At 36.3% G+C, this 26,471-nt stretch overlaps 1 protein-coding gene across 1 annotated transcript; it reads left to right on the plus strand.

Moving 5' to 3' along the window:
• The first annotated feature begins 4,262 nt into the window (after window positions 1-4,262).
• On the plus strand, window positions 4,263-26,414 carry LOC123542184 (RNA-binding protein PNO1-like). The gene is made up of 7 exons (XM_045327887.2): window positions 4,263-4,604; window positions 7,380-7,529; window positions 8,710-8,793; window positions 13,947-14,007; window positions 17,880-17,997; window positions 21,546-21,616; window positions 25,771-26,414. Exons 1-7 carry the CDS (start codon window positions 4,368-4,370, stop codon window positions 25,836-25,838), a joined length of 789 nt encoding a protein of 262 aa, XP_045183822.2. The 5' UTR covers window positions 4,263-4,367; the 3' UTR covers window positions 25,839-26,414.
• Window positions 26,415-26,471: the final 57 nt, after the last annotated feature.

Raw genomic sequence — 26,471 nt, forward strand, 5'->3', positions numbered from 1 at the left:
TGTATTTTATTTGTAATTGTCTTATGTACGCATTTAACATTTCCATAGATACTTGCAGTTTAATGTAAATTTCGTAATATTTTAAATTATTTATATGTTTTAATACGCTTAAACACATGCTTATTAAATGTCTTTCCTTTTAGCTTCTTTATCTTTGTTAATCTCTGTATCCGAAAAATTCTTGTATCTTATATTGCAACAACGAAGGGATGTATCCTTCAAATACTTCGACTTCTATAAATCCTCTGGGCAGACATCATGATCGAGGATGGTTAAAATTTTGATGCAGTGTGTGCACTGTCGGACGCTTCCTGACACCTGTTTGTAAGAATCGAATTGAAAAATCCAACATGTTTATACACTATACATAACGTTTAAAACATACGAGTGCCCTTTGTAGAACAGCTGTCTTGAAGAGGCCCGACGTTGGAACTAACACCACAGCCTCAGGAAGTGACGGTATGCATAAAGTTTTTCGTTAGGCTAGTGTTGGCCATTTTAACTAGTAAGTCCCGGATGGGGCACTGCCTGGATTTTGGTAATCATAAATGGTTTGGTCAGAACTAACCCTGCTGCATATCTTTGCACTTCAATTTGTTAAATTTGGGTGTGTTGTTGAGGATTCCAAATAATTAAACTATATGTATTCTATGTATAGCTAAGGTCGTTACGAGGACTGATATGCTCTTTTCGTTCGATCATGTCTTAGAAATTGTTTAAAGAAACCGCTTTAGGTACCCTTGCACCTTTGAAGCTTTTTAGTCATGTCATCAATATGTTGGTTGTATTTCCTGCAATCGGTGAGTTTATCTCCAAGTTACAGATGTCATTTTTGGTTGCGGGTTTATCCCGCTACCAAAGTTACGTGTATTTCTGACAATTATGTAGCATCTTTATTTGATTCCAAATCACATCCAAAGGATGTTCATGTGCTACACAAAGTAGTCCCATTCACAAAAAATGCGGATGAGTTATCAATGATCAAGCAATTCTTATTCATCCTCTATCCATTCACAATGACCATTTAGATTATATAAGATCTGTCAATGATTAGGTATTCCAGCCCATGTTTACATCACTGACTTCCAGCTGTTCATGTAAGGTCAGGCAGAGTTTATCTTAGATATGAGGCACATTACTATTTGTTTCTTATACATGTATATTTATAGACTGGCATTTAAAACGAAAATAAATTTAATCTAGCAAAACCCGCAACCACCTGACATCTCAAGGCTTTGATTTAACTTTTCATGTGGTGTTCATAAGAATTTTTAAATATTTGTTTGTTACACTCATAATGGCACACTTACGCTTAAGGAGATTAAAAACGCCTCATCTATGCATTTGGAAAAGTTAACATAAGAAGACTTTTGCGACGCATATATTTATGAAATATGCAAAAGAAATAATGGTATTAATGGAAATTTTCCCGCGTTAAAAGAAACGTGACTACCCCTCATTAAGCTTATATTCGGATCAGGTATATTCGGATATATAGAGGTTCTGTTGTCATTGTCGGGAAAGAATGCCGATTATCCATTTCATTATTTCACCCATAAAAGATAATTATATAAATTAGTTTCTTGACCACTGATAATGGATTAAGTTGAGTTTTATGTTGCCTCAGTTGTAGATGGCGTTGATGTGACTTAAAATTTTCACTGGGCAGTGTCAAACATGGAAACCTAGAGCTGAAGCATGTCCAGTATTATTCCGGTAACTCTTTCATACCGAAATAAGTGGCTGGTATTTGATGTTTTTGCTTTATAGCTTTTAAACACAAGATTTTGATAGGCGCTAACTTTTAGGAAAAGTAAAAGTCAATACTGATTATACTTTTAATTTGAAAAAAGTCGAGACAGTTTGAAAAAAGATGTTATTGAGTTCTTGCTTGACTTCAACATGAAGAACATTCAATTTTTGAAAATGTGGCCATGCTTTAAGCATCTCAAAAGTAACTATCAAGGTAGATAATTATGTAAATATCAGAATATTTGGATATAAGTTATATCTAAAGGGAAAGCCTCGTTCCAAATATGAAGCCTCCCTAAACTGCAGCCCAAACAGGCGGACGTGCACACAACCAATACACACACTCACACACGGGGACGAACAAATAACAGAGGGTCACCGCCTTGGAAAGATCAGTGGCAAAAGCACCACTGGAGAGTTTAAACCAGTGTATGGTGCGCCTAATTTCATTCGTACCCCCACCGTGTTCCAAAATCACAGGCCAGTGTAAATAAAAATTATCTCTGCCAGGTTAATTCCTAACATACGCAATTGCAACAGTAGGCTTGTTATGTAAAACACAAACACAAAAACGCTCTTACAAAATTACATAAGAAGCAATCCATAAGAACCAAAAACGTGCGCGCGTGTACACAATGCCTTTGCATAATACAGAGCAACAAGGGAAACACCTTTAAGGGCCGGGCGAAACAGGCCAGAAGACAGAAATCAAAATAGCTCAGTCCCGTTGTGATTTAAAAACTGCCTACCATAGTGTCCTCCGCCTGTTCCGTCAGACACAATCAAAGGGAAAAGTGTAGTGTCCAACTGTAAAAGGGCTGAAAAGTAAACATGCGTTGTATCTCTAAACAGTTGGGCAATAGCCTCTTTTAATAAAACGTTTTATAACATTTGCCTTGAATGTGCATTACTTTTATGCTAAGCAACCCTGCCTGTCTGTTGAGAAGTCTAATGATAGAGCTTATATGATTGTTTATATGTTTATTTCTTAAACTTTAATATTTTTAACTATAATATATAAATCTGTAATTCTTATTTGCCCTTCAAATAAAGATTATTTAATTACTCTATGAAAGAGATGCTAATCAGGTCATTTCAAGTCTAATTTGAGTAGGATTAACATGTTTCTCATAGATTTTATGTTATAAATTATCCTTTCTTATTTGTAGCCTATTTACTTTTGTTAATCTACACTTGTTATATAGTCGGTTAAAAAAGCTCATCAGAGCTTATGTTACTTTTAATTGTCTTGCCGACTCAAAATCAATCTTACCTTATTGCTAAATGCAACTGGAAAATTGCCATGACCTAAAATCTTACGAAGTTTGTAAACCGCATTCCCCTTTAAATTAGGGTTTTGATATACCTTCCTGCAGAAATTGCTGAAACCAAAAGTAAAAATAAGCGAATTAAGCGTTTACATAATTTGTAATAACAGTAGCCTTGCTGAAGAAGCTTATTTGCAATCTGTTGATTACGTTCAATAAATTCCATAACATGAATTTACACTCCGTCAAACCGAATTGAATATAAAATAATATAAATCTCGAAACGAAGCACTGGTATCCGAATTGTTAGTTTTATTTAACTGGAACTCTATGTCTATGTTATACTGCTTAACAATCGTTATCGATTATAACTAGCAGGCGCTTTGTCAGGGATAGCTGTTAAAAATAATAAGAATACAGAGATTATGTGCATCTCAAAGATAAAGTCCCAGTGATAAATAGTATCCACTAACTGAGAGATAATCCATAAAGAATATCATTCAGATAGCGTGAAGTATTTTTAAAGGCATTAATAATGTCTGCTTGCATATCGGAGAAAGGTCACTATAAAATCTCGTACATAAAGATATAAAAACAAATCTGAGATAAGGGCACAATTTGTTCCCATGGGAATGTCAAATACTTGTCTGAAAACTGCATCCTCTAACCTAAATTTAAGATTTTAGTGGTAAAACTTCCATAAAGCGTTATACATGGTTCTGAATAAAGAATATCTTAACTCACCCTAAAACTAAAATAAATTATGAAAAATGGACCCTTTTCTGCATTGGCATAGTACTTAACTTATAATGTTTATGCAAACAAAATATATTAAAATACTGTCAGTCCGATTCAGCGAATCCGTGTAAGTATCTTTTTTATCTCTTCTGTAGATTTTGAGTACACGATTCTATAACTATATCAAAGGACCTGTAGTGATAAAAAAAGTTACCAAGGTTCTGTGAAACTGTGTGATTTAATCCAGCATACCGGTACGATACGGTAAGTAACAGGTAATAGCACTAAAGGTAGTTGGACGATTACATTTTGCTCCTTGGCTATGCCAGGTTTGTCTCTTATACGTTATGAGCTGAAAAGATGTCAAAAATATTTTCTAAAAATCATTTTATTGATTCCAAATCAGAAAGATATGTTTTCTAACAATTTACAGGTGATATTTAATAATAACATCATTGTACAATATAACGATAATAATTGCTGTTCACACACATTTCACAATAGACTAGCCTTTTTAACTTCCGGATCAACAAAAACACGTGAAATTTCATCTTGTCATGAAATATTTTATAGATCTCTTTCCAAAATAGTGTCTAAGCAAAAAGAACAATGTCGAAAGATAATATAGAACTAGCAACAGAAAATAATGAAACGGACTTTGTGCCAGTGAGATCAAAAAAGACAAAATCCAGAAAAAGAAAACTTGATCACTCGGATCAGTCACAAGTTATGCAAACAGATTCTGGATCAACAAGTGAAACAAAAAATGAAATGGACATTGATGAAAGTCAGCCATCTGCAAACAAAAGACCTAACTTCCCTCCTATAAGTGGAGACAAACTTAAAGTAATGGAATCTAAAAATGCATAAATTATGTTCCGTCCACTTCATTTGAAAAATTATTAATTATTTTTTTAGAAATTGTCTAGCCGTCCGGTAACTGGACGTCTAGGCTGCATTCTAGCCAACAGACACTTGGGGGTCAGAACCTGTCCCCCTCCCAATCCGCCCCTGCCAACCTTCAACCAATATATTTTCGCTTTTTAAATCAAACTGAGCACATGTCTCGATCATACAACAACTTCTGTTACCATTTCAATATGTTTAAAAAATCTCCCATATGCTATCAATGCTCAGAAAAACTAAAGACAACTTACTCCGAGCATTTTCAGCACAAACTAGCTTGTCCAAGGAATAGGAGAATAGATCCCAGCTTGATGTCAAATTTACTACATAGAGCCGGGACACAGACAATATCGTTAGTGGTTAAAATAAAAATACTCGCCTAAGATGTCAACTGCCACGGTGGCCGAGAGAGTACAGACGCTGGTTCTTTGAGCTTAGTTTTGGGCAGGGCCGCGGGATCGCTCCGCGCTATGGGCGATCTTTTTTTTTCTTTTTTTAGGTATTTTTTTTATATCTTGAGAATATATTGTTTAAAAAGAAAATGAAAATATTATATTAGAAAAAAAAAGGAATGCCCGAAGCGCGGAGCGAACCCGTGGCCCTGCCTAAAAAAGTTCTTTCAAACCCAGCGTCTGTACTATCTCAACCATCGCGGCTGTTGACTTTCTAAGCAAGTATTTTTATTTTAACCGCTAACGATATCGTCTGTGTCCCGGCTCTGCGTAGTAAATTTGATCAAGCTGGGATCTATTCTCCTATTCCTTGGACAAGAAAATCGTGTTTACATTGCGAAGTAAGTTGTCTTTAGTTTTTTTGAGCATTGATAGAGTATGGGAATTTTTCAAACATGTTGAAATGGTAACAGAAGTCGTTGGATGATCAAGACATGTGCCCAGTTTGTTTTAAAAAACAAAAATGTATTGACTGAAGGTTGTCAGGGGCGGCATTGAAGGGGAGGGGTGCTGACCCCCAAGTGTCTGTGTTCTAGCCGTCCGATTTCAAGGTATTTTCTAGCCGTCCGGTATAAATAGATTTCCTAATGAATACCGTAAGTATTTGATTTTATATAGTTTTAATGTTTTTTACTAAAAGATATCAATACTTATCTGCAAACAAAATTTTGTGTGACTCGGCGAATAGAAACCGGAAACCTAAACAATTAGCACAAGGTTTTGAACAAAAATCGTTGTTACAACTTCGTCTGCCAACAAAAATGGAAGTCAACAGTCAAAGCACAAAAAGCTCGCTAGTATTAGTCAGGAAGTTTCATGTTTTCTAACAGTCAGAATTTTTCATGCTTTCTCACATGGCTTCGCATGGCATGATAGGCAGTCTTTTACGTATTTCTGTTAAATGTTCGACGGTCTCGCGGACGAACACAAGCTAAAGTGTCGAAAGCTTATTTTTTGAAACAGCTACAGTGTTACACTTTATTATTTTTGCTTTTGTTACTACTTGTAGATTATTGTCCAAAATAAAGAATTTTTTGCATGCTAAAATGTTGAAAATCCGGGTAAGTAAGTTTTGACTGCGGACAAGTAGATTTTTAAGTCTCATTTGTGCGTGGACAACTTCCGACAAGTGAAAAATATTGGGATTTCCACACCCCTGCATCGGACCCCGCTGCATAATTAATCCATTTTATTTCGAAATAATAGTCAAAAGTAATTAATGAATTGCTTGTTTTATAAGCTTTCCATTCTTCAAAAAAGTATATAAATTTGTGTTTTAACAATATAAGTTTTGGCCGTTAGAGAAAACATCACTTTTTACAAAACAACATTTTTACATAACATGGACGTTTGGCGATCAATGTTTTATCATTTCTAAAAATAGAATATCAACGGGAAAATCAGATAAACATTGATATCTTAAGTAAATAACATTTAAAACTATATTCGGGATTTTTCTACAGCGGAATAGCAGGGCGCAGCACCCTGCCCATTTTTAGCGCCACCCTTCTGCCTGAAATCGCCGCCCTTTTGCCTTTCTTCAGCGCCCCTTTGTCCTTTTAGCACCGCCCCTTTGACCATTAATTAAGTATTTCTAAACGAACTGCCCATCAATCATCTGTCAAAATACCATCCCAGATAATTGTCAATCGATACGAAGTTATGACACGCACCGACTATACACAGGTGCTGTGTATTTGCCCGAGGCATGTATGCAGTATCGGTATGCAGACGACGACCGACCGAATCATAACAAACAACAATTAGATAGGTCAGCAATTAAAGCAAACTGCAAAACAGATTAAAAAAGGAGAAAAAACATCTTCAAAGTCTGCTGCTTCTTAAATGCCGATTAATGGCCAGTAATTATCGGCAATTAGCGTGGCACCTCATGTCAATTTTGTTGTTCACTGTTTGATCTCGGTTGAAGATAACAGTCGATCTTTAATTAGTATCACTGCCTATCAGAATATCTATGATTTTGTTATATTTAATATATAATATAAAATCATTACTTTTTCATTAAGAAACCAATTACCGGATGGCTAGAAAATCCCCAGAGGATTTGCTAGCCATCCAGTAACCGGACGGCTAGAACGCAGGCTAGGCGTCCGGTTACCGGATGGCTAGGCACATTGTATGCAACACTGATTTCTTTGTTGAAAGTGGCATGATTGAAATATATATTATTGTTTAGATTAATATTTGAGCTGGTAACTTGTATATATATATATAATATCTGGAGTTTTGATATTCATTTTAGGGTGGAAAAACAGAATTTAGAAAGGTTCCAGTACCCCAAAATAGATATGGACCTCTAAAAGAAAACTGGATGAAAATTTTCACACCAGTGGTAGAACACCTTCATTTACAGATCCGGTTTAACCTTAAGTCAAGAAATGTAGAAATAAAGGTTTGTTTTATTAAATTAATTCCATTGGATGTTTAAAGAAACGTAACTTTTCATTTTACAAAGGGAGATAAATATAACCCCATTTATTTCTTAAATTAAAATGCACATTACTTTTCATTATTACGTTTTAGCAACAGTTAAATTTCCTACACATACCTGTCAGTGTTACACACTTTGTAAAGGACAGAAGTACTGCTTGTCTTACATGTTTATCAGGACAAGCAAAGTGTAGCCAAAGTTCTAATATAGGATTAGGTGTGACAATAAACGCAGTAGATACATCATTGCCATTTAATAAGTTGTTTAGTACATGCATATACATAAATATAGCCTTAACTTTTTGACGCATTACATGGCATGCCAATAAACGGTTGGTATGCATGATATTGGTTATTAACACAGATTCCGTAAAAAGTCTGTTTTGAATGATTTTGTTATGAATTATGCAGTAGGTATGTAATAATTTACATTGATTAAATGGCTATGGCATGCCTTTAGTGGTTATAACTTAAGCATTACTCAACTTAAGTTTGCACAGGAGGGGCATAGCCTGAGTGCTGATGTACATTGTAGGCTTAGGAGTGCTAGTAACCACGTAAGATGCGCCATTGCCATTTGAGTTTTTTATTGTACATATAAACACAATAGCAAGTACATGTACTCTATCTTTTAAATGATATGCAATATGGCCACTGAAAAACGTTTTAATGCTACAACAATAAAATTTTGTTAAACAATGAGTTCATGTCCGAGGCAGTCCAATCACCAACATGAGCTACATGACTTTGTCCTGTGCAGTTCTGTTACTATTTATAGTAAGTTATCTAATATATATGGAATGGGAGTTGAGCTCCTGTCTTACCAGAGCTCTTTATCAGAGTTAAGACTTGCAACATTTTAGATTTAACAGGGGATATTTGCTTAGAATTTTGAATACTGTACAGTACAGATTACCTCCCTTTGATCAATCTGACATATTTAAGGTATTCAGAACTTTAAAAGACAAGCCTTTTAAACATTTGGGAAAGAAATGCTTTTTAATCACTTGAAAAAATGCTTTTCTGACAGTGTGAACTATGACATGTTAGGTATATAGCATTTGCTGTATAAAATTAAAATTACTGAGAAATTTGAAGCACTGTTAAATTAAAATGATAATATTCATCATTGTTTATTACAGACATGTAAAGACACTAAAGATATTGGAGCATTACAAAAAGCTGCTGACTTTGTAAAAGCATTTACACTTGGCTTTGAAGTTGATGTAAGTTGTACTTTTTAGTTGAGTTTTTTTTTGTTAAATAATACACCGTTTTGTTCCTTTGTTTGTTATAGGTTTAGCACTGTTTCTCAACAATATTTCAGTTTATGTAATGGTGGGCAGTTAATTATGTCTCCCCAGGAGACATATTGTTTTTTGCCCTGTCCGTCCTTCCGTCCGTCCGTCTGTCCGTCCGTACGTCACACTTCATTTCCGAGCAATAACTGGAGAACCATTTGACCTAGAACCTTCAAACTTCGTAGGGCTGCTGGAGTAGACGACCCCTATTGTTTTTGGGGTCACTCCATCAAAGGTCAAGGTCACAGGGGCCTGAACATTGAAAACCATTTCCGATCAATAACTAGAGAACCACTTGACCCAGAATGTTGAAACTTCATAGGATGATTGATCATGAAGAGTAGATGACCCCTATTGATTTTGGGGTCACTCCGTCAAAGGTCAAGGTCACAGGGGCCTGAACATTGAAAACCATTTCCGATCAATAACTAGAGAACCACTTGACCCTGAATGTTGAAACTTCATAGGATGATTGGTCATGAAGAGTAGATGACCCCTATTGATTTTGGGGTCACTCCATCAAAGGTCAAGTTCACAGGGGCCTAAGATTGAAAACCATTTCCGATCAGTAACTAGAGATCCACTTGACCCAGAATGTTGAAACTTCATAGGATGATTATGCATGCAAAGTAGATGACCCCTATCAATTTTGGGGTCACTCCATTAAAGGTCAAGGTCACAGGGGCCTGAAGATTGAAAACCGTTACCGGTCAGTAACTTGAGAACCACTTGACCCAGAATATTGAAACTTAATAGGATGATTGGTCATGCAGAGTAGATGACCCCTAACAATTTTGGGGTCACTCTGTGAAAGGTCAAGGTCACAGGGGCCTGAACATTGAAAACCATTTCCGGTCAGTAACTTGAGAACCACTTGACCCAGAATGTTGAACCTTCATAGGATGATTGGTCATGCAGAGTAGATGACCCCTAACGATTTTAGGGTGAGGGTCACTCTGTTAAAGGTCAAGGTCATAGGGGCCTGAACATGGAAAACCATTTCCAATCAATAACTTGAGAACCTCTCAACCCAGAATGTTGAAACTCCATAGGATGATTGTTCATGCAGAGTAAATGACCCCTATTGTTTTGGGGTCACTCCGTTAAAGGTCAAGGTCACAGAGGCCTGAACATTGATAACCAGTTCCGATCAATAACTTGAGAACCACTTGACCCAGAATGTTGGAACTTCATAGGATGATTGAACATGCAGAGTAGATGACCCCTACTGATTTTGGGGTCAGTCTATTAAAGGTCAAGGTCACAGTGGCCTGTTCATGTAAAATCATTTTTTGGAAATAACTTGAGAACCACTTGCCCTACAATGTTGAAACTTAATAGGATGATTGGACATGCAGAGTAGATGACCCCTATTTATTTTGAGGTCACTTGATCAAAGGTCAAGGTCACAGGAGCCTGAACAGTGACTTGAGAACCACTAGGCCAAGAGTGTTGAAATTTAGCGGGATGACTGGACATGCCAAGTAGGTGATCCCTATTGTAGCCAACCATCAGTGTCTCTTCGACTTTCGCTCCTGACCCCTATTGACTTCTTGCCTATAGGACTTTGCATTGGGGGAGACATGCGCTTTTTTACAAAAGCATTTTCTAGTCTAACCAGTGTTCTTGGATTCTGTTCTCCAAAAGTAACTTTCAACTTCTACAATGTACATAATTATGTCTCCCCCAGGAGACATATTGTTTTTGCCCTGTCCGTCCGTCCTTCCGTCCGTACGTCACACTTCATTTCCGAGCAATAACTGGAGAACCATTTGACCTAGAACCTTCAAACTTCATAGGGTTGTAGGGCTGCTGGAGTAGACGACCCCTATTGTTTTTGGGGTCACTCCGTCAAAGGTCAAGGTCACAGGGGCCTGAACATTGAAAACCATTTCCGATCTATAACTAGAGAACCATTTGACCCAGAATGTTGAAACTTCATAGGATGATTGGTCATGAAGAGTAGATGACCCCTATTGATTTTGGGGTCACTCTGTCAAGGTCAAGGTCACAGGGGCCTGAACATTGAAAACCATTTCCGATCAATAACTAGAGAACCACTTGACCCAGAATGTTGAAACTTCATAGGATGATTGGTCATGAAGAGTAGATGACCCTTTTGATTTTGGGTCACTCCGTCAAAGGTCAAGGTCACAGGGGCCTGAACATTGAAAACCATTTCCGATCAATAACTAGAGAACCACTTGACCCAGAATGTTGAAACTTCATAGGATGATTGGTCATGAAGAGTAGATGACCCCTATTGATTTTGGGGTCACTCCGTCAAAGGTCAAGGTCACAGGGGCCTGAACATGGAAAACCATTTCCGATCAATAACTAGAGAACCACTTGACCCAGGATGTTGAAACTTCATAGGATGATTGTACATGCAAAGTAGATGACCCCTATCGATTTTGGGGTCACTCCATTAAAGGTCAAGGTCACAGGGGCCTGAACATTGAAAACCATTTCCGGTCAATAACTTGTGAATCACGTGACCCAGAATGTTGAAACTTAATAGGATGATTGGTCATGCAGAGTAGATGACCCCTAACGATTATGGGGTCACTCTGTGAAAGGTCAAGGTCACAGGGGCCCGAACATTGAAAACCATTTCCGGTCAGTAACTTGAGAACCACTTGACCCAGAATGATGAAACTTCATAGGATGATTGGTCATGCAGAGTAGATGACCCCTAACGATTTTAGGGTCACTCTGTTAAAGGTCAAGGCCACAGGGGCCTGAACATGGAAAACCATTTCCAATCAATAACTTGAGAACCTCTAGACCCAGAATGTTGAAACTTCATAGGATGATTGTTCATGCAGAGTAAATGACCCCTATTGTTTTTTTGGGGCCACTCCGTTAAAGGTCAAGGTCACAGGGGCCTGAACATTGATAACCAGTTCTGATCAATAACTTGAGAACCACTTGACCCAGAATGTTTGAAACTTCATAGGATGATTGAACATGCAGAGTAGATGACCCCTATTGATTTTGGGGTCAGTCTGTTAAAGGTCAAGGTCACAGTGGCCTGTTCATGTAAAATCATTTTTTGGAAATAACTTGAGAACCATTTGACCTACAATGTTGAAACTTAATAGGATGATTGAACATGCAGAGTAGATGACCCCTATTTATTTTGAGGTCACTTGATCAAAGGTCAAGGTCACAGGAGCCTGAACAGTGACTGGAGAACCACTAGGCCAAGAGTGTTGAAATTTAGCGGGATGACTGGACATGCCAAGTAGATGATCCCTATTGCAGCCAACCATCAGTGTCTCTTTGACTTTCGCTCCTGACCCCTATTGACTTCTTGCCTATAGGACTTTGCATTGGGGGAGACATGCGCTTTTTTGCAAAAGCATTTTCTAGTTTTATATGAGACTGAGGTTGAAGATGAATGAGTTCAGGCACAATGTCTTCTTGTCAAAACAGGAAGGAGCATATATATATACACCTTTCCCAGGGTTCAAAGTCCAGATCCTTAGATTTGTGCCCTCCCAATTCAGTTAAGTGGGGGTGGCTGTATTGTTACAGTGACAGTATTTTAGGTATATACTGTGGTTAGTTGACCTAACAGTTTATAGATTCCAAACCAGTATTTACAACTTCAGTCCAACAACCTCTGTATTAAATGTCTGTTACTCTACCTGTTAAGCTAACCTAGCAGAATAGTCTCTTGCAAGTGAGAATATTTATAAATATAGTAAAAATTAGTTTTTAGCTGGGCTATTCAAAGAATAGGTAGAGCTATTGGACTCGCCCGTGTGTCGGTGTCTGCATCCCGATTTGGTTAGTTTTTGTATGTAATCTGGTGTCTAAGTAACCACTTGTGGGAATGGATTGAAACTTCACACACTTATTCACTGTGATAAACTGACTTACATTGCACAGGTTTCATAACTCTATTTTGTTTTTTTTACAAAATTATGCCCCTTTTTCGACTTAGAAATTTTTGGTTAAGGTTTTGTATGTAAGCTGGTTTATCAGTACCCACTCATGGGAATGGATTGAAACTTCACACACTTGTTCACTGTCATGATCTGACATGCACTATGCAGGTCCCATAACTCTGCTTTGCATTTTTTTAGAATTATGCCCCTTTTTCGACTTAGCAGTTTTTGGTTAAGTTTTTGTATGTGAGCTGGTATCTCAGTACCCGCTAATGGAAATGGATTGAAACTTCACACACTTGTCCACTGTCATGAGCTAATAAGCACTGTATGGGTTCCATAACGGTTTTATTTCCCTGTTTTGCATTTTTACAAAATTATGCCTCTTTTTCAACTTTAGTATTCATTCAATTGACAAGGCTGTTGAAAAGTCGAGCGTTGCTGTCCTCCGACAGCTCTTGTTGTACTTGCATTTGCCTCTTCAAGGAGTTAATGCTTTATTGTCTTAAACTCCAGCTAATAATAAAGATGATTTCATCCAATATAAATGTTTGTGGAAATTTGAGAAATAATGAAGAACTCTTCTAGACTGATAATTTTCAAGTAAGATATTTTAAACTGTATAGTTGTGTTCTGATAATATTATATCTTTAGAAATTTTATGAAATTTCAAAGATATTACCCTGTGTTATTTTCCTGACATGTCATAAACCAAGCACCTGTATCCTGTGGACGCACTGCCAGTACTGGAAACATTGTTAGATTTTCCACTAGACGCACTACTAGATTTTTTGGACAAATTTCTTATTGTTTCCAGTTAACTCATTGCTAGATGTTTCCAGGCAACACATTTCTAGTTGTGTTCAGTCAACATATTGCTTGTTGTTTTGTTTCCAGAGGATACATATCAGGTTGCTTTGAGTAGACACCTTGTACTAATTGTTTCATTAAACACATTGCTTCAACACATTTTCAAGCTGTTTCAAGTGGACATATCTATAGAAGGTTTCCTGTGGACGTATATCTCTAGTTGTTTCCATTGCACACATCTCTAGTTCTTTCCCGATGACACATACCTGGTCTGTTTCCAGTGGACACATTTCCACTTGTTTCCAGGTGAATGCATTGCTAGTACTGATATTTTCCGGTATTTTTAGTCTCAGTTTGTCTTTATCTTTTCAGGATTCTCTGGCACTTGTCAGATTAGATGACCTTTATTTAGAATCTTTTAAAATCACAGATGGTATGTATTGTTTTCTTTACTTGTTTTGTAGTTGCATTTACTAGTATTTTGCTGAGATGCCTCTGTGGCAGAGTGCTTAAACCCACTGACTTAAATTAATTGCTCCTCTTAAATGTGGAATTGTAGAAATCTTCATGTGAGGAAGCCATTCAGATGACAAACAGAAGCTTAATGGTTCTACCCAGGCTCCAACCCGTGCCTGAATTAATAGTTAAACAATGCCTAGATGGGCATGTTGCACCTTCTTCCACATCAAAAACTGAAGAAGTCACCATATGACCGAAATTGTGTCAGTAACATACTCTGTTCTAAACAAAAAAGTATTTTATTGATAGAGAGGCATTAGTCTATGTTCCTAGATTACTTCTCAGTGAGTAACATGCAGCTGTCTTTTTTGAGTAAGAGGTGCAGGAAGAATATCTATGCATAGTGCATTTTGATTATTTATCGATTTACTTTGGATCAATCTTGCAATTTCTTCATTCCCAATTGGAGTTAATCATGTGTACTGTTTTGTTATTCATTAATAGATTTACATGAATGTCACAGGATGAAAAAAATGTGTAGTCAGTACTGAGCCAGCCAGCTGCCTTACATATATTTATGTCTCCCCCAGGAGACATATTGTTTTTGCCCTGTCCGTCCGTCCGTCCGTACGTCACACTTCATTTCCGAGCAATAACTGGAGAACCATTTGACCTAGAACCTTGAAACTTCATAGGGTTGTAGGGCTGCTGGAGTAGACGACCCCTATTGTTTTTGGGGTCACTCTGTCAAAGGTCAAGGTCACAGGGGCCTGAACATTGAAAACCATTTCCGAGCAATAAAAAGAGAACCACTTGACCCAGAATGTTGAAACTTCATAGGATGATTGGTCATGAAGAGTAGATGACCCCTATTGATTTTGGGGTCACTCCGTCAAAGGTCAAGGTCACGGGCCTGAACATTGAAAACCATTTCCGATCAATAACAAGAGAACCACTTGACCCCGAATGTTGAAACTTCATAGAATGATTGGTCATGAAGAGTAGATGACCCCTATTGATTTTGGTGTCACTCCGTCAAAGGTCAAGGTCACAGGGGCCTGAACATTGAAAACCATTTCCAATCAATAACTAGAGAACCACTTGACCCAGAATGTTGAAACTTCATAGGATGATTGGTCATAAAGAGTAATTGACCCCTATTGATTTTGGGGTCACTCCATCAAAGGTCAAGGTCACAGGGGCCTGAACATGGAAAACCATTTCCGATCAATAACTAGAGAACCACTTGACCCAGAATGTTGAAACTTCATAGGATGATTGTACATGCAAAGTAGATGACCCCTATCGATTTTGGGGTCACTCTGTGAAAGGTCAAGGTCACAGGGGCCCGAACATTGAAAACCATTTCCGGTCAGTAACTTTAGAACCACTTGACCCAGAATGATGAAACTTCATAGGATGATTGGTCATGCAGAGTAGATGACCCCTAACGATTTTAGGGTCACTCTGTTAAAGGTCAAGGCCACAGGGGCCTGAACATGGAAAATCATTTCCAATCAATAACTTGAGAACCTCTCGACCCAGAATGTTGAAACATCATAGGATGATTGTTCATGCAGAGTAAATGACCCCTATTGTTTTTGGGGTCACTCCGTTAAAGGTCAAGGTCACAGGGGCCTGAACATTGATAACCAGTTCCGATCAATAACTTGAGAACCACTTGACCCAGAATGTTGAAACTTCATAGGATGATTGAACATGCAGAGTAGATGACCCCTATTGATTTTGGGGTCAGTCTATTAAAGGTCAAGGTCACAGTGGCCTGTTCATGTAAAATCATTTTTTGGAAATAACTTGAGAACCACTTGACCTACAATGTTGAAACTTTATAGGATGATTGGACATGCAGAGTAGATGACCCCTATTTATTTTGAGGTCACTTGATCAAAGGTCAAGGTCACAGGAGCCTGAAAAGTGGCTTGAGAACCACTAGGCCAAGAGTGTTGAAATTTAGCGGGATGACTGGACATGCCAAGTAGATGATCCCTATTGCAGCCAACCATTAGTGTCTCTTTGACTTTCGCTCCTGACCCCTATTGACTTCTTGCCTATAGGACTTTGCATTTGGGGAGGGGAGACATGCGCTTTTTTACAAAAGCATTTTCTAGTCTACCCTAATTTCCCCATAGTTGTATTGCAATACAAATATTTGTGGATAAGGTAAACATTTTTGAGTTTTCTATCTATTTTTAGCTCACATGTCACTTTGTGACAAGGTGAGCTTTTGTGATCGCGCAGCGTCCGTGCGTAAACTTTTGCTTGTGATCACTCTAGAGGTCACATTTTTCATGGGATCTTTATGAAAGATGGTCAGAATGTTCATCTTGATGATATCTAGGTCAAATTCGAAACTGGGTCACCTGCAGTCCAAAACTAGGTCAGTAGGTCTAAAAATAGAAAAACCTTGTGACCTCTCTAGAGGCCATACTTTTCAATGGATCTTCATGAAAGTTAGTCAGAATGTTCAACTTGATGATATCTAGGTCAAGTTTGAAACTGGGTCACATGCCATCAGAAACTAGGTCATTAGGTCAAATAATAAGAAAACCTTGTGACATCTCTAGAGGCTATATTTTTCATGGGATCTTTATGAAAGCTGGTCTGAATGTTCATCTTGATGATATCTAGATCAAGTTCGAAACTGGGTCACGTGCGGTCCAAAACTAGGTCAGTAGGTCTAAAAATAGAAAAACCTTGTGACCTCTCTAGAGGCCATACTTTTCAATGGATCTTCATGAAAGTTAGTCAGAATGTTCACCTTGATGATATCTAGGTCAAGTTTGAAACTGGGTCACGTGCCGAGAAAAACTAGGTCAGTAGGTCAAATAATAAAAAACCTTGTGACCTCTCTAGAGGCCATATTTTTCATGGGATCTGTATGAAAATTGGTCTGAATGTCCATCTTGATGATATCTAGGTCAAGTTTGAAACTGGGTCAACTGCGGTCCAAAACTATGTTAGTAGATCTAAAAATAGAAAAACCTTGTGACCTCTCTAGAGGCCATACTTTTGCATGGATCTTCATGAAAATTGATCAGAATGTTCAACTTGATGATATATAGGTCAAGTTCGAAACTGGGTCATGTGCCTTCAAAAACTAGGTCAGTAGGTTAAGTAATAAAAAAACCTTGTGACCTCTTTAGAGGCCATATTTTTCATGGGATCTATATGAAAGTTGGTCTGAATGTTCATCTTGAAGATATCTAGTTGAAGTTTAAAACTGGGTCAACTGCGGTCAAAAACTAGGTCAGTAGATCTAAAAATAGAAAAACCTTTTGACCTCTCTAGAGGCCATATTTTTCAATGGATCTTCATGAAAATTGGTCTGAATGTTCACCTTGATGATATCTAGACAAAGTTCGAAACTGGGTCGCGTGCGTTCAAAAACAAGGTCATTAGGTCAAATAATAGAAAAACCTTGTGCCCTCTCTATAGGCCATATTTTTCATGAGATCTTCATGAAAATTTTGAGAATTTTCACCTTGATGATATCTAGGTCAAGTTTAAAACTGGGTCACGTGCTTTCAAAAACTAGGTCATTAGGTCAAATAATAGAAAAACCTTGTGACCTCACTAGAGGCCATATTTTTCAATGGATCTTCGTGAAAATTGGTCAGAATTTTTATCTTGATGATATCTAGGTCAGGTTCAAAACTGGGTCACATGAGCTCAAAAACTAGGTCACTATGTCAAATAATAGAAAAAACGATGTCATACTCAGTTCAAAACTGGGTATTGTGGGGACAGATGAGCGATTAAGGACCATCATGGTCCTCTTGTTTAAATATTATGAGAACGTTAACCATTGATTATGTTATTTTTCAGTAAAACCTTTGAAGGGCGATCACTTGTCAAGAGCCATTGGCCGTATAGCTGGTAAAAATGGTAAAACAAAATTTACCATAGAGAATGTCACCAGATGTCGGATTGTGTTAGCAGACAGGTATGGAATTGATCAAAGCAATGATGATTTACTGTATAATAAGTGCCTCTTCTGGCTATATAGATAAGGTCACTTGGAATCACTTGCCCCTCACTACCGTGACTTTGGATGCAGAATTCTTTCCTGTGATGAAGGTATCCATTTGACTTAACGAAGGTTGGCAGATCTACCAAAGTGCTTGCCTGTGCCTCAATTTGACATGACAAGGTTTTTTTTTTCCTTCATAATAGGGGCCGTTAATAGGCCCTTTCCCCTCAGAAAATTTCTTTTAATGCAGTTTTCCCCAAAATTGACTTTACATGAGGTTTTTTATTCCCCTTTGTCCAAATACCGAGTTATTTTTTTTCCAAAATCACAGGCCTGGGCCCCTTCTCCTGGTAAAAAAAAAACCTGCATGACTATACATTTTGTTAAACAATCTCACATTAATAAACTTCATGTTAATTCTTTATGCAGCTTGATAGATTTTTTTTAAAAAATTGAAACAGGTGTTCTCATATTAAATTGGATCAGCTTGTAGACTGGAGTTATATTAAAAACATTTGAGTAAGTAAATACATTAATTATACAAATCAGGTTAAGGAAAGTTTGTTCTTGAATATGATTCACCTGAGCTGAAAGTTCAGGATGAGCTATTAGATGGATGTACATGTATGGTCTGACGTCTATCGTCTATAATCTATAATTTTACATAAACATTTTCTTCTCTGAAACAACTGCTCAGTAACAGGCTTGTGCCTAATTATTTTATTGATTTACTCCTGTCTGTGTGTCTGTCTGTCTGTCACAAATCTTGCCCGCACTCTAAGTTGAACATTTCTCATCCGATCCTCACCAAACTTGAACAAAATGTGTTTGACCATTAGTCCTCGGCCAAGTTCGATAACTAGCCAAATCATCCCAGGCACTTCAGAATTATGGCCCTTGAACATAATTACCAACACAACTGATACAGCATTGTAGACTGGTTACTCCAACATGTGAGTACCAATAGGCTACAAACAGTATACAAAGACAGACTTACTATTCAGATGATTAGGCAGTTGTGGGATACGGGATCCGGACATTTGCCCCCCAGGACATTTGCCCCCACATGAAAAAGTGGACTGCTGGACATTTGCCCCCCAGTTGAAATGGTAGATAGGACATTTGCCCCCCAGTGCTTATTTCTGAAATGGACATCTGCCCCCCAATAGTTTTGTCCTCCAGTGATTTTTTGGGAACTTGATACAAGACATTTGTCATATTTTAGGGGACAATGGCTTTGTTTTATACAATTTTGTAGTAGATAATTGCCAAATTAACAAGTTTGAGTGTTAAAAACATTGCACTAATTAAGAAATTATAACACTGTTATGAGCACTTTTATTACTGAATAACAGGCTATTATTTACCTTAACACCTGAAAGTAATTAACATATATATCAAATTATTATCAATAAAACACTTTTTTTTTTTTACTGAAAATTGCCTTTTAGGGCAATTTTGATAATAAAACAACCAAAAATACAGTTATATATACTGGCATATAGGACAAAAATATTGGGGGGGCAAATCTTCATTCCAAAAATAAGCAATGGGGGGGCAAATGTCCTATCTGCCATTTCAACTGGGGGGCAAATGTCCAGCAGTTCATTTTTTCATCGGGGGGCAAATGTCCTGGGGGGCAAATGTCCTACAATCGTGGGATACATGCGCTTTTCTCCCAAACACCTCTAGTTATAATTATAATTTAATTAATTATAATTAATTAACAAATTTGAAATAATTGAAAGTAATTAGAAATTGAGACAAAAGTCAAAACAATTGTAATTAATTAATTACTGACTCAGATTTGACCAATTATTTTCAGTTAAATCTAATTATTCTTAATTATTGTGCCTCATCTGTTAGTGCTCAGGTGAAATTTCACACTGCAAAGCAATCATAGTTTATACCTATTGTGCTGTAAATAACAAGGTGGCAACACCTTTTGTATTCTTTCATCACTTACAGTAAATTTCTGGTCTGTAATAACTTTAATTGTGGTTGCTACATTAAAAGCTGTCATTTGCATTATTTTTCTTTAGAAAATATTGTATTGATAAAATAATGTAACAGTACATTTTTTGTATCTTGATAGTAATTCGCTCTTGCCATCTGTTGAATCTATTGAAAAAATAGCAGGGAAACAAGTTTTTGTCCAGTACTGTTTACCAATATAAAATAATTTTATATAACTGAAGAGTGATTTCTGAATGAATACAGTAGTATCACTTCGTATAGTACAGAGGCTAACTTGTAGGAAACACATTATTAGTCTTGTTTGCTTAGGCACATCATAAACTTGGCTGCATTGAAAATGTTTTATTTTGCCGAAAGATACCAGTGGAAATTTTAAGGCGTGATTAATTTTGATGAAAATTAATTATAATTAATAACTTGTCCTGAATAATTGTAATTAATTAATTAATTAATTATTTGTCCCAAAAACTAAGTAATTAATTGTAATTTAACTGATAAGATTGTCAAAATAATTGTAATTAATTAATGATTTTATAAAATAATTAAGCACAACCCTGCTCAGTAATACACCAAACTTGGTCTGTAGCATCCTGCAAAAGTACAAGTTCAGTTTTGTTCAGATTGATTCGCTTGACCCCTTTTAGGAGCCACTAGGGCTAAAAATAGAAAAACCTTTCAACAACTTTTTCTCATGAACCACATGAACCACTTGATCTGTAGCATTATTATAAGGTCCTGTACCAGTTTGTTAAAATGGGGGCACACTCGGCCCCTTATAGTGCTGCTAGAGCTAAACGTAGTACCTTCAAATGACTTTTTCTCATAAACCACTTGATGGATCGTCATCAAACTTGGTCTGTAGCATCCTGATGACGTCATCTCAGACCTTTTAAGTTAAGGACACTCAGCCCCTTTTATGGTCTGCCAGAGCAGAAGATAGAAATTTCTTTGAACAACTTATTCACATGTATCATTTGATTCATCTAGCTTGGTCTGTAATATAAGTATAAAGTCCTCTCCCAATTTTGTTCAAATGTGGACATTTGGTTCCTTTTAAATACCCCTAGAGCCAAAACAAGAAATAAATTTAAATGACATGTTCACATGAAATGCTTGATCGCTCTTTATCAAACTTGGTTTGTATTGTCATTTTAAGGTTCTCTTGAAAAATTCTGTAAATGGGGGTGCTTGGCCTCTTTAAGAACTTTATAGCACTACAAAAAATAAATACATGTACCTTCAAACGACTTCTTCATTTGAATCATGTGATGGATCTTCATCAAAAGTGGTCTATAGCATTATAATAAATTTATAAAGTCCTCGCCCAGTTTTTTTCTTAGCCCCTTTTTATGGCGTTTACTTTATACTATACACAGTTGTCACCATTCAAGATTCAATGTGTTGTGCATATTTTCAAAGTCAAACTGTCATGGTCAGGTGAGCAACTTAGAACAGCAGTTGTTCTTATGTTTATGAATTAAACACTGTAAAATGACCTTGTTTTAAGTGGATGAATCACAAATGTATTTTCTGTTCTTTTGTAGTACTGTACACATCCTGGGGTCTTTCCAAAACATAAAGGTGGCAAGAACAGCAATATGCAATTTAATTTTAGGTAAGTGCAAAACATAATTATGTGAGTATTTAAGTGACATTCTGATTTTCCTGGTAAATGTTAGTCATGTTTGATCACTTTTGTTTAAAGTTTAGAAAAATTTACTTTTTTGTCAAGTACCTTTTATTGTACCCCCCGACAACAAAGTTGTAAGGGTGGGTATACTGGTTTCAGGTTGTCTGTGGGATGTATCATGGATGTTCTCCGGACCATTTAGGTGGGGATTGACCCAATTATCCGGGACGGTTTGCATGCTGTGATGCATTTCGCAGACATCATGCCGTTTAATTCTGTCTGTTCAAAATGTAAGATATCTTCTGTTCTATTCTGCTCTGACCTGTGTCTTTGATAGGTCAGTTAATGTTTTATGATATTGTATTTTTGTTTCATGTTTTGATCTGCCAACCTTCAATTTAAAATGCTTGGTATCTTATTACCGTAATGTAATTTTAATTTCTTCTATAATAGTTCAATTGCCATTTTTTATTGAACATTTTTAATTTATTTATATAAATGTTTTTATGTAAAGCACTTTTGAACGTATTTTATATGAAAAGAGTTCTATATAAATGTGGTATATAATAATAATAATAGTCTGTCTGTCCGTCCATAGACACAATTTTGTGCGCACCATCTCTTCTCATCCCCTTGACACAATTTAATGAAACTTCACACAAGTGATCAGTAACAACAGTAGTTGTGCATGGGGCATGTTAGGTTCTTTCAGAAAAAAAATTGCAGAGTTACAGGACTTTGTTTTTTGTTACTATACTGCATACATAGACACAATCTTGTGCGCACCATCTCTTCTCATCCCCTTGACACAATTTAATGAAACTTCACACAAGTGATCAGTAACAACAGTAGTTGTGCATGGGGCATGTTAGGTTCTTTCAGAAAAAAAATTGCAGAGTTACAGGACTTTGTTTTTTGTTACTATACTGCATACATAGACACAATCTTGTGCGCACTATCTCTCCTCATCCCCTTGACACAATTTAATGAAACTTCACACAAGTGATCAGTAACAACAGTAGTTGTGCATGGGGCATGTTAGGTTCTTTCAGAAAAAAAAATTGCAGAGTTACAGGACTTTGTTTTTTGTTACTATACTATCAGGCTGGTAACATTGCCCGATCGGGCTTACGACATAAAAAGTGATATTTCTTGAAAAATAATAAAGATATTTCTTTCAAACTTGGTTCATTTATTAAGCATAACATATGATGCTTATCAAGATAGAAGTAACTTTGTTGCCTTCAGTTTTGTTAGAATTACTTCCCTTTTTCAGATTTTTATGATGCATAATTTTTGAAGTCCAAAATAGTTATGTTTTTAATGCAATGTTTAAAACAGAAAAGGTTCAAAGGCTTTCTATTGCTCCAAACTTGTGCGCCAATACCCTTATTCTATATATTTAGGATTAATACTTCGTTTCTAGTGCAGATGTATGAGCACTTTTTTTTAAACTAACATTTCTCTATGATGTTGTAAGTGAAAGCAGAGTAAAATGTAAAAATTCATGTACTAGCGCAATAATTTAGAGTATTAGGAAGCCATTGAACCCTGTTTTTGTTTTAAACTTAGCATTAGAACATATTTTTTGGACTTCAAAGATTATGCGTCATAAAAATCTGAAAAGGGGAAATAATTCTACCAAAACTGAAGGCAACCAAGTTATTTTTATTCTAATTTGTATAATTTGTTATGCTTAATAAATGGACCAAGTTTGAAAAAAATAGCATCATTAGTTTTCATGAAATATTACTTTTTATGTCTTAAGCCCGATAGGGCAATGTTACCAGCCTGACTATATACATAGACACAATCTTGTGCGCACCATCGCTTCTCATCCCCTTGACACAATTTAATGAAACTTCACACAAGTGATCAGTAACAACAGTATTTGTGCATGGGGCATGTTAGATTCTTTCAGAAAGAAAAATTGCAGAGTTACAGGACTTTGTTTTTTGTTACTATACTATATACATAGACACAATCTTGTGCGCACCATCTCTTCTCGTCCCCTTGACACAATTTAATGAAACTTCACACAAGTGATCAGTAACAACAGTAGTTGTGCATGGGGCATGTTAGGTTCTTTCAGAAAAAAAAATTGCAGAGTTACAGGACTTTGTTTTTTGTTACTATACTATATACATAGACACAATCTTGTGTGCACCATCTCTCCTCATCCCCTCGACACAATTTAATGAAACTTCACACAAGTGATCAGTAACAACAGTAGTTGTGCATGGGGCATGTTAGGTTCTTTCAGAAAAATTTTTGCAGAGTTATGGGACTTTGTTTTTTGTTACTATACTATATACATAGACACAATCTTGTGTGCACCATCTCTCCTTATCCCTTGACACAATTTTATGAAACTTCACACAAGTGATCAGTAACAACAGTAGTTGCGCATGGGGTATGTTAGGTTCTTTCAACGACAAAAATTGCAGAGTTATGGGACTTTGTTTCTTGTTAACATACTATGTACATACAGTCTGCATATGCAGTCTTGTGCGCGCCTAATCTTCTGAACACTTGCACACAATTTAATGAAACTTCACACAAGTGATCAGTACCAACCCTAGTTGTGCATGGTGCATGTTACGTTCTTTTAGATAAATATTCTGCATAGTTATGGTACTTTGTTTTTTGTTACTATACTGTATACATACAGTCTATATACTTACAGTCCACATAATTATGCAATCTTGTGTGCGTCAAATTGCAATGTACTGTGTCAGTGCATGCGGGGGGTAGCATTCATCACCTTTAGTGATAGTTCTAGTTCTCACAGTTACCGTATAGCGGGTTATTTCTGCGGTCAAAATATTCTGCGTTTTGGTCCCAAAAGTTGTGAAAGTAATTTCTGCGTGTTTAATTTCTGCGTTTTCACATAAAAGAAAGTGCAATTTCTGCGTTTTCGATGCCAAGGAGGAGATAGTTCCCCGCATGATCAGACGTCGTGAGAATTATAGCATATGAAAACAATAAACTAAATTACCGGCAACTGCTGTTAAGTAGCTTTCCTCTTAATGAATACATTGTAGGATATAATAACTTTGAATTGAACAAATATAAGTCAAACAACAATTGTACACAGTACAACTGCAAACTACGGTATATCGGCATAACGGTTACACAAGTATAAAGGTTACATAGTTCGGAAGATGTTATTACATTCACAAAAAAATCAAACAAACAAACAAAAAGAAACGTTTTCTGAGGGATTAACAGTTAGGATTTGATTGACCATCACATCTAATTATACCATTATCAGTAGTTGTTTGATGACGACGGTAATTTCAAATAACTAGACCATGCCATTGTGAACTTCAGATTACCTCGAGTAACGTATCGTGAAACAACGTTGATGAAAAAATGCAAAATTATTTTGCGTTTTAAATTTTTGCTGGATGAATATTCTGCTGGAAATATTTTTGCGATTCTACCGAGAGACCGCAGAAACGCAGAAATATTACCCCCGTAGAAATAACCCGCTATACGGTAATTTACGCTTTATAAGTAAATGAGGATAACATGTGAATATGTTCAAGGGTCAAAATTTTATTTTCATATACACTAGAGAGACTTGTATGAGTCTGTAATGAATCACTTTCTCTCTGTGTATAATAATAAGTGCCATCTCCCTATGTTTTACAGTATTAAGTCATAAGATACAGTTTTTCATGGATAAATTACGTTTTGAATGTGTACAGCTAATTATATTGTTCTTGATACTTGGGTACTCAAAACACTGTGAAATAATATTGTTCAGAAGTAAAAAAAAAAAAAAACATTGAGTCAACATGTAAGCTTAAAGAGCTTTGGATTCAAATGTCAAAAACTTAGAACTGTCAACTCAAACCAAAATGTTTCCAAACATGCGACGTGTATTTGACCAGAGGATCAATGATTTCAACGGTTTGCTTGTTGCTCGACATTTTCAGGGAGCCCATCACAAAAAGCTTATGGAACTATTTAGTTAACCCATGTTTAGTGTTAACCTCGTAATGTAACAAAAATAAACTATAATTTTAAAGAGCCCAACATAAAAGGTTTATGGAACTATTTAGTTAACAAAAAAGTTTATGGAACTATTTTTGTTAACATTGTAATGTAACAAAAATAAATTTTAATTTCAGGGAGCCCACCATCAAAGGTTTATGGAACTATGAGAACAATTGCAGCAAGATCTACAGAAAGATTTTAATGGAAATAAACACTAAAATGAAACAAAACCTTTGCTTTTTGATATTTCTTACCAGATATTTCTGCTCATTGATCAGCAGGGGGACAGATGATCCATTATCCACTATGATCACATTTTGTTTATGGCATCCTAGACTAGCTCCAAAGGAAATCATTATAAAATCTTTAAATAACATTTGATATATACATTCAAACTTTTTTCATACAGGTCACATGTAAACTTAACAAATGATGAAAATGGAAAGATAACAAAAAAGGAACACCATATTGAACTGCTTAGATTGTTTAACATCTTAGTAAAGTCACAATAACACTACCAATTTGCTTCAGGTGGCAAAATACTCAAGCTATCAATGCTAAGTGAGAGGTGTTCAGCTGTATCTAAAGAAGGTAATTACGTCATGAGCATCTGCAGATACCACAAGTAAAATTAGACATTTGGTGTCTGCCTTAAATATGCCCATGATATAGTTTACTACACCATGACTATAAATTTGAAAGTGGTATTAAGCAATAGGATCTATTTTTATAAGATAATGACTTTTTATTCTAATGTAATAAAAGAGAAATACTTATATTTTTATCATTTTGTCATATTGCTATTTTCCTTGACATTTTTGTGAAACCTGAAGGG

The sequence above is a fragment of the Mercenaria mercenaria genome, chromosome 1, assembly GCF_021730395.1.
Source record: "Mercenaria mercenaria strain notata chromosome 1, MADL_Memer_1, whole genome shotgun sequence".
Classification (NCBI taxonomy): Eukaryota; Metazoa; Mollusca; class Bivalvia; order Venerida; family Veneridae; genus Mercenaria; species Mercenaria mercenaria.